Source organism: Fragaria vesca, linkage group LG2, assembly GCF_000184155.1.
Source record: "Fragaria vesca subsp. vesca linkage group LG2, FraVesHawaii_1.0, whole genome shotgun sequence".
Lineage (NCBI taxonomy): Eukaryota > Viridiplantae > Streptophyta > Magnoliopsida > Rosales > Rosaceae > Fragaria > Fragaria vesca.
In genome coordinates, this window is record NC_020492.1 from 10,297,332 (window position 1) to 10,306,591 (window position 9,260).

At 38.2% G+C, this 9,260-nt stretch overlaps 2 protein-coding genes across 2 annotated transcripts; one reads left to right on the forward strand and one right to left on the reverse strand.

Annotated features, from left to right (window-relative positions):
- Positions 1 to 1,069: 1,069 nt before the first annotated feature.
- LOC101308725 (two-component response regulator ARR3-like) lies at positions 1,070 to 4,999 on the reverse strand. The gene is made up of 5 exons (XM_004290206.1): positions 4,837 to 4,999; positions 3,609 to 3,688; positions 2,602 to 2,679; positions 2,290 to 2,360; positions 1,070 to 1,616 (listed from the first exon to the last, which is right to left on the reverse strand). The coding sequence occupies exons 1-5, from the start codon at positions 4,931 to 4,933 to the stop codon at positions 1,421 to 1,423; spliced, it is 522 nt and encodes a 173-aa protein (XP_004290254.1). The 5' UTR covers positions 4,934 to 4,999; the 3' UTR covers positions 1,070 to 1,420.
- A 129-nt stretch (positions 5,000 to 5,128) lies between these two features.
- On the forward strand, positions 5,129 to 8,991 carry LOC101309017 (eukaryotic translation initiation factor 2D-like). The gene is made up of 9 exons (XM_004290207.1): positions 5,129 to 5,289; positions 5,370 to 5,481; positions 5,572 to 5,762; positions 5,867 to 5,961; positions 6,059 to 6,496; positions 6,606 to 6,714; positions 7,241 to 7,883; positions 8,147 to 8,281; positions 8,707 to 8,991. Exons 1-8 carry the CDS (start codon positions 5,155 to 5,157, stop codon positions 8,266 to 8,268), a joined length of 1,845 nt encoding a protein of 614 aa, XP_004290255.1. The 5' UTR covers positions 5,129 to 5,154; the 3' UTR covers positions 8,269 to 8,281; positions 8,707 to 8,991.
- The last annotated feature ends 269 nt before the right edge of the window (positions 8,992 to 9,260 follow it).

Consider the following 9,260-nt stretch of genomic DNA (forward strand, 5'->3'; position numbering starts at 1 on the left):
GAGCCGTTTAAGCTTCACATGATTAATGTATGTACTATGGTAACATGGACAGAGCCAACACAAGTAACGGAGAGAGAGAAACATGATACAAGATTCTCAAATTACGAAATGTATAATATGAACTATAACTTTAGCAAATAAAACTCTTTTAACCATCCATGCATAAGGATTACAATACAAGTTACGTCAGTCGACACCTATCCTTTGATCGAGTACTAATCTACTGTCATGTGGTTGTTCAAACATTAAGAATACTCCGCTTCATGATGTCCATGTAAATGATGAAGAACAAAAACATTGATGAACCGATCAAAAACAAGCATCTTTCATATAGTTTGGACTACATTGCACTTGGTGATCCAAAGATTGCATATGAACAATACAAGTTCTACGTTGTAGCTTTAAGGAGATAACAGAAGAAGAAAAGGTTTGTAGGTTTGCAACGCCCAGAGGTTTGGAAGTTTGCTTGTTATTTTCAGTCGGTGGCATCTCCAAAATACACATATTAAGGGCCACCCATCTGCTAACCAGTTCTGATGGTTATGTGGCACCCAATCATATTCATAGCAAACGAAACAATCCTTTCTTATTTTTCTTCTTCTTTTGCTCCAAAGGCTTCAGAGTCCAACAATTCAACCATGGCAACGTGTTGACAAAAGCTATTTCAATTTTATTGGAAAGTAAAATTGAAACAGCCAATAATCGTATTCATGGGTCAAAATCCACAAGTCAAAAAAAGACCAATCAATTCTTCTAGACCTCAAATGGGGGACTTTGTTCAAAACGATTTGAAAACAGTAGAAGCCTTTTTTGGATGGTGCTGTCAACATTTGCCGAAAAATGACATAGCTACTGTCCAACGTCTTTATTCTATGAAATCATGTCGGTTTCTGGATCAAGGAAATTTCAGATTTGGATTTATGGAACATGCAAATATTTTCAGTCTCTTTCCACCTTCAACTAAGTGACAGCTACAAGTCTACAACACTTTCAAGCCAGCCTCACCTTAAAACATGGTGCATCAGTTCATGGCACTGTTCTGGAGTAAACAAGTTACCTTTTATGCTTTGCCTGCTAAGAGTCCCCTGCATCACAGAAGACCAAGGACCGATCTGAAAGCCACTAGTTCTAGACAACTACTACATTCAATTTCGATATCACGAACAAAGTCGATAGGAACAAGCAAGTGCAGTCATTCGCTCAATATATTCATTCATACTTCAAAGGAATGGATCTATGTTACAATCATCACAGAAGCACCTTTCTACAACAAAACTCGCATCACCAAACACCAACAAAAAGGAAGACGAGATCATCTAGCTAAAAACCTCAATCTATATACAGGCCACCCTGAAAATTCCTTGTGGGAACCAGCTAGCTGCAATTGGAGACCCCCCATTACAGGATTACTGATATTAGATTATGCAACAGCAACTCCAGCAAGGTGGGGCAGTCTTTCCGCTTCATTACTTTCTGGCATCAGATCAACTACGGCTTTTTGTTTTGTACCTATTTTGGGTACTGGAACTGCTGGATTTACATAGCTTCTTAGCTTCTCCAAGTCTTTCACTTTCAGAGGTTTCTGCAAGAACTCTTCAGCACCATCTGTGAGACACCTGATAAGTCCAAATCAAGAAATCCAGCAAATGTCAGCACACTCCAACCCCATTGCAGGTGGAGCAATACAAAGGACACTATCATAAGATGCAGTTTTCGTTGTAGTTTTAAGTTGTTCACTATTTTATATCAGCATCACGAGGTCTGTATTATTGTACATATTTTTTTCTTCTCTTTTAAATAGTCAAGATCAGTGTTAGTTACAATGGGAACTCTTCAGCTAATGTGGTGTGCTACAATGAAAAACCTTAAATTGTAATTCACAACTGTTGATCAGACCTTTTCAAGGCATCATGTTTTTCAGCATCTCATAATTTATACATTGGAATTCATCAGGGAATAATTCCAACAGCCAAGGATCTATTACATACATTGAAACATTGTTATAGCCTTACTGCCTTACCCTAAGCTCTATAGCTATGAAGAGTGAAAGCCACAACTGAATATACTGTGATATCACTTTTCAGAGTTCCCTTTTGTATTATTTCTCTGATGTAAGTTGGTCATATCATTGTTCTAAGACCACAGCCATGACTCAACAATCAACATTTCTTATGAGCAACCATCAACTCTTCACAAAAATCTAAGCAATGAACTTAAGATGCATCTCTCAACGACTGAACAAAGACTAATACAAGCAAGTGAGCAACAGATTGCAATGGAAGCAAATACCTGTTGATCCTCTGTGGATTAAATTCAGAAGACACTATGACCACCGGAATTGATTTCATGTGGCTGTCATCCTGAAGATCAAGTACATGAAGTTCGAAGCCAGAAGCCCAGAAATGAGTTAAAGGATATGAATGTGAAATAATTTTCAACTACAAAGATATATATAGGAAAGCCAAGAAGTGTCTAAATACTGGACTAGTTATTTACCATCTATCAATGGGAATGGTCACAGATATATTGGCCTTCAATTTAGAAATATTTCACGTATTTAAATAAGAGGAGTGAAATTTGCAACTAGAAGGTCACAATTACCTTTATAGCAACTAGAAGATCATGCCCATTCATCTCAGGCATACAATAGTCAGTGAGGATTATGTCAACATCATGATCCTGCAGTAAAACCAGAATATATTTAATTAATCATTAGTCAATGGACAGATGCAGAAAGAAATAAGGATGTCTGAAAGCGGAACTCATGTTAGTCATAAACTATCAACCCTCACTGATGCATACGTCATTCATTTTAAAAAAACTATGGCCAAAAATGAGTTTTTAGTTTAAAGTTTGCTGCAAAACTTCCATCCCTTTGCCCACTTCCCCCTATTCTTACTTCAAGAAGAGGATCTCTAATAAGTAAAACACCAATAGTTGACCAAGAATTCTGAAGCAACTTTAATATCAAAAGCATAATAGTTTCTTAGTCAGCCTGCATCTCTAGTGATCAATCTAAGTCAACTCATGCAGGGTGGCATTTAGATGGCATGGTGGGTCAAGGAAAAAATTGTGTTGACATGGCTTGCCGATGTCAAACAATGTGATCTAATATGAAAACTAAAATCCACAAGGAAGCTGAATCTAATTGAGTTATAAAGTTCCTGAAGTAAGTGATAAGCTTTGACTAATGTCAGGGATACTTTACTTAAACCACAAACAAAGATGTTCTATTTTAGAAAACTATTTGAAGTTAAAAAAAATGAAATTAAAGATGAACTTAGATCTGAACAAACAATACCCTTTAAGGAAGTTCTATAACTGTCGCAGAGCTGAAAGCGAATTGATCCATGGTTCTGCATATATAAATTCATAATTACTATTACAAACTTTTTGTGTCTGGCTCTTAAAAAAATGCTACTTAAGTGGTCATGGATACATATGTTGGTTAACATGTCCAGCAAACAACTAGTCATTTCAATGTACATAGGAAATACACGGAGAGAGAAGAAACTTGGTTTTTCACTTTTAATGTGAGCATAATGGGGTACATCATAGCATCATGATTAAGGTACTTGGGGACTTCTTTTTTAAAGCAGGAAACTTACTTTAACAGTTGGCTTGTCAAGCTTCTCTTCTTCCATTCCAAGAACCTCTAGCGCTTTCTTCCCACTCTCTACAGTAGTAACTGCAATGAAATGAGATGTGTGTACCAGTATTAATAAAAAAGAAGAAGACACATATGAACTAGCAAACCATGATTTGAATTTTGAAACTTTATCAGACAGAAGTAAAATAAATAGTAAGCTAATATCTGCAGAACGAAAACACAAATTAAGAAATGATGAAGTGATTGTGATAGCTCACTTGTACAAAAGAATACACCAAAGTGTAAGACTCAAGTATATGCACCCATTTCATATTTGTTTAAATAGCATGTCACGTATCACAAGCAAAGTAGTACATTATATTGAATTTGACAGTTGAAGGCACATTTGTTCTTTTGGCTGCTGAATTGCCATCCTGATCTTCCCTTCAAGGAAACATATATGCTAACAAGTGATGGACAAGTTCAGCAGGTAGAAGATGATAAATATTGTTTTTACTAGCTTGAGCTAACATCAGGGGGATTTTGCAGCCGTCTTAATTTCATCACTCGGCTTGAGTGTTGATATCTAAACACACACAAACTCTCTGAAAGTACAAGGAAAGAAGTGCAAGTAGTAGACTTCCATCGCGGTGTGCTTGAAGACTTGATTACAAACAGTTGAGATTTTATTCTGACCATAGACCACTCTCTAGCCGAGAGAAACAGCGTGAAAGATGCAGTCATGTGAGGGCAAGTTTTACGAAGGCAGAAAGGACTGCCTTACCAAGGGAGGGATAGTACATTGTTAAGGAGCAAGTCTATCACATACCTTGTATAGATAATTAAAAGAAGGTGTTAATGTGTTTGAAGTCGACAAGTATGGACCAACAACGACTCCTAATTCTTAAATTAGCAAGAAGTGGACAGTTAATGAATATGTTAGCTTGCCCGGCCAATCAATATTGCTCAGAGAATGATAACTCCGAGGTACAGGGATACCAAGGAAGAGGGTAATTTTGGAGAAGTACGAATACGATTAATCAGTCCATCAAGGACAAGCTAATCTTAATTAGAAAGGATAGTCAGTCTCTAATCCTAATTTCATATTCAGGTAGCAAATACGAATACTAAAAGCAGAGGAACACCAACAATATATACATGTCCAGAGTCATCAGAAGCAGAGGCTCTCAAACATGAATTGTATGAATCTGAAAAGAGTGGAGATTTGCAATGCAGGGCGGTTTTACCTTTAAAGGCGGAGGCTTTGAGGAGCTTGTGAACTATGGTGCGGTCAACCAAGGAGTCATCGACGACCAGAACATGGACAACTCTTTCCTCGGCCATTACATTCAAACCCAACAGAACCCAGCACACAACGACAAGAACAGAGAGAGAGAGAGAGAGAGAGAGAGAGCGTAGAGGAAAATCTTTCTAGACTGCCTTGTCGGGGCCTCGACTACCCGGCCCATATCTTTGGCCCAACAGCCAGAACCTTCCTTCCGTATTAGAACAGAAAAGAGAAGAAGAGAGCCCAAGAGAAAGAGAGACAAGGAAGAGAGAGAGAGATGTTCAAGAAGGGAGTGGAAGCGCGGTCGCACCAGAGACTGTCGGGGGCTGACAGGAAGAAGCTCAAGAGGACCGTCCGAGATAGATTTCCCAGGGCTTCCGACGCCGATATCGATGCTCTACTCCCTCCCAAGGTATTATTATTTATTTTGGAATGGTTGGGAGTGCCGCATGTTAGTTACTGACTATTTTGTATCATCGAATTAACCTCTAGGTGGAGATTAAGGTTTCAAAGTATCAAAATCGAGTCCTTGTTTATGGCATTGAGGGAGGCTTCCCTATGTTTTTCGATATTGATGGCCGTGGTAAAGAGATTTTTCCCACAGGTAACTTGTTGGCCTTAATCTCACTTCCTTTTTTGGCTTAATGCTACGGATTATTCACAGTTTTGTTTGGTTGATTGTTTTCCATTTCAGTTTATGCTCTCTGGAAGGTCCCTGATATCTTGCCTTCTTTCATGCTGAAAGGAGGCGAGGTTTCTCGATATGTTATTGGAGGGGCGGATTTGATGTTTCCCGGTATCAGCATACCGGCTGAAGGTTTACCTTCGTTTCTAGCTGGGGAAGCATGGTCGGTTAAAGTTCCAGGAAATCCTGCTCCCATTGCTGTAAGCTTTCTGTGCTGATATTATATGTTTCAGGAGTCAAGAAAACCTTTGTTTCATCTATTTATGTAACTAAAGTTGGGTCATAATCTTCTTACTATTTACAGGTGGGAACTACTACTATGAGTTGCACTGAAGCATTAAAAGCTGGGTTGCGCGGAAAAGCCTTAAAAATTGCTCACTATTATGGTGACTTACTTTGGTAAGTATCTGTTGGAATTGACACAGAGATATGAATCATATGATACACTCTTACAAAACTTCTGATGGTTAACGTTGTTGCGGAATATTTTTCTCAGGGAATCAGTTGAGGTCCCTTATGTGCCAAATGCAGGTTTCTATGAGGATGCTGTTTTTGAGGATCCTACTTTGTCATCAGCTCAAGTTTCTGATTCATATGATGGTGCAAATGATGGATCAAATGATCAACTGAATGGCATTAATGATAAGGAAATGGGGCAACATGTTGATGTTGCCGATGTCCAGTCTGAACCAAGTTCTGCTTCAGTTGCACCTATTGATGCTAGGAATGAGATTGCTGAGGAAGCAACTGCACATGTAAGTGATCTGAAGCTAACAGATAATGATTCCGTCGATCAGTCGACTGTGGAGGATAGTCAGGATACACATCCTCTTTCCACTGAGGATGTGGACACGCTTTTGGAGAAATGCCTTTTGCAAGCATTGCATACAACTGTTAAAGACAAAGACCTTCCCATGCCCGGAAGCACTCTATGGTATGGTAAAGATTAATCTTTTGTGAATTTGCATGATATGATCTCTCTCTGCTCTCCCTTTGCATATAATTCATTTATAAGAACTCATGATTTGTTTTTGATTCTGTAGGTCAAACCATGTTTTACCTTGTAGGCCTTCAGGCATCACATTAGACATCAAGAAATCATCATACAAGAAATTATCGAAGTGGTTACAAGCTAAATGTTCTTCAGGATTGGTGCGTTATGTTTTAATTTTTCTTTTTCATGAAATTACTACTTTTTCAATCTTAAACTTTGAGGGTTATCTATATTGGTCTTTTTGGAGTTTTATGGTGTTGTCAACATTTATCTATATTTTCTGAATACATTTTGCACTTTTTATGGTGTTGTCAACATTTATGTATTTAATACAAGGTTTTTTCTCTTTATTCTTGACAATATTTGAAAATTTTGTTCTTTTATATATCTGCCAAGTACCAATTACTGATCAAGTTATAGTATAAATCTCTATTGAATTCAGGGCTCATGAAATTGGGTTATAGTATTTGAGATGTATGCACAAATTTGTTCAAATAATTTTCAGCATATGAATGGCATTACTGGTTTTACCACCACTCAAATTCTTTCCCTTTGAATGTGTTTGTAGTCTCTGACTATCCAACTGGTTTATAGACAGAGACTGGTTGAATTTAAGCTTCTTGGGATTTAAATCCATAGTCTGTGCTATTCAATTTCTTAATGTTGGCACCTACACATCTGCAGATCAGAGTGAAGGAAGATAAATATAAGAAGGAGTCTGTATTACTTTCTGTTAACCGTACCCATCCAGATTACTCATCGTTCAAGCCAGAGAAACGGCAAGTTGAAGAAGCTGTTAAAACTGGTGTTCCTGTCACTGAAAGCCGGTCGGTCAAAATCCTTGAAGTGGCTGAGATCTATAAACCAAGTGTACATGTAAATCCAGTATTTGCTTCTGTAGGTGCTGACACAGGGGAGCTTTACAGTGCTTTGGATGCCACTGACATTGTATTTAGATATGTTGAAAAGGAAAACATGGTTAAGCCGACTGATAAATCCATTGTGATTTTGGATGCAACATTGTGTGATGGGCTGTTCAAGGGGGCCATAAAAAAAGGTTCAATGTACCCTACAGAAATCCATAAAAGAGACTTGGGAGCAGCATTTGTAAACCGGATGCAACCCCATCACATTGTGACAAGGGGAAATGACTCCGTCGTTCGTAAAGGTGGTTTGAAAACAGTCCAGATAATGACAGAAAGGCGGCAAGGTAATAAGAAAATGACCAAGTTATCAGGACTGGAGACTTTTTTGGTGGATCCTGAAGCCTTGGCATCAGAGCTCCAAAAGAAGTTTGCTTGCAGTACAACAGTGGCAGAACTACCAGGTTTGTAGCATATGCACACTTAATTAGTTTTTTATTGGAGAGTATTTTTCTCTTGAGTTTTGACTCATTATGTGGACTGTAGCATTTTATTAGACAGGTTAACATTGATGATAGTTCTAGTGTAGATTCTGCATTTTTTCTCCTCTCTCTGATACTCCAAATGGTCTCTAGTTGATTTATCGTCTACGGATAATATTTATTGTGACATTTAAGAATTCCTTTTTAAAGTTACTGATGGATACACATTTATGTTTTTCCCTTAGGTAAGAAGGGGCTGGAGGTTTTGGTTCAAGGTGGAGTGATAGAGAATCTGGCAAAACACTTGATTGAACAATATGGAATCCCAAAGAGATACATTGAGGTTCTTGATAAAACCAGGAGATGAGAGCTTATTAAAGGTTGGTATACTTCATTGTTGTTGATGGTAATGAATAAAAGGCAAGTTGCGGAGAATTCTTCTTTAGCTTGTGGAGAAATTGTTGCCTATCAATTCTAAGAACCAGTTCGGCCTATGTTTATGATTTTTGAAGAGGAAGAAAACCAAGGACCTGACTTTCTTTAAACTAAGAACAGAGTTCAATTTTTTTTTTTGTTTTAATTTTGTGCACTCTCATCCTCTCATTTTCTTTATTTCGTCTCTTTTCTTTCCTCAGTAACAAAATGCATTGTCCAACAAAATGGACTGGCAAAAACACCTGATCCTTTCTCCATAGTATGTCCGTAGTTTTGGTTCTTACTATTTTGTTTCAGGAGAAACTATGAGTGACACAAGAATTGCTATAAATTTATCTTGGACGTGAACAATTTTTTCCGTTTGTTTCAGGTAACACGGTTTGGATTCGAGAGATTGGCATCATTAGTTAGTTAGGTAGCGTGGAGGAAGTGAAGTGCCTGTGTTTGATACATCCCATAGATGTGTATATGAGAGAGGGCCTACTATCTTTTGTTGAACTTGATTTCTCTACTTACGCAACATTTTACAGTAAAATATGGAGATCCTTTGAAGAGCAAAACATTGTAGTATTGAGATTTTGGATCTCTCTTTTATTTTATCTCCAATTATTGAAAATCGAAAAAACAGTATAACTGAAGGACTTGATCAATGTACTGTATCAGTAGCAGCAACTGATCTGGATTGTACGAAATCCCTGACTTTGTGAATGAAAGCAGAAGAGTCCTCCAGCTCGGGATAAGCATAGAAAGTGTGAATGGCGTTGGGAAAAAACACCAGCTCCGCTTGCTTCCCGCGTTTCTTGAGTCCCTCGTAGTACCTCCTCTGCCAATCCTGCAACGGATCAAATCCCCCGACGAACACAACCGTCGCCGGAAAATCCACCGCCGATATATCCACCGCGTTCGGACCGAACACGTTCACCA

Bases quoted from the DNA above. Each gene is read 5' to 3' on its own strand.
- LOC101308725 (XM_004290206.1), bottom strand. From the start codon at position 4,933: ATGGCCGAGGAAAGAGTTGTCCATGTTCTGGTCGTCGATGACTCCTTG. The intron at 2,680-3,608 runs GTAAGTTTCCTG...GTTTTACTGCAG, and splicing joins TTGACAAGCCAACTGTTAAA to GATCATGATGTTGACATAAT. The intron at 1,617-2,289 runs GTATTTGCTTCC...TGGACTTATCAG, and splicing joins AATCCACAGAGGATCAACAG to GTGTCTCACAGATGGTGCTG.
- LOC101309017 (XM_004290207.1), top strand. From the start codon at position 5,155: ATGTTCAAGAAGGGAGTGGAAGCGCGGTCGCACCAGAGACTGTCGGGG. The intron at 5,482-5,571 runs GTAACTTGTTGG...TTTCCATTTCAG, and splicing joins TAAAGAGATTTTTCCCACAG to TTTATGCTCTCTGGAAGGTC. The intron at 5,962-6,058 runs GTAAGTATCTGT...TATTTTTCTCAG, and splicing joins TATTATGGTGACTTACTTTG to GGAATCAGTTGAGGTCCCTT.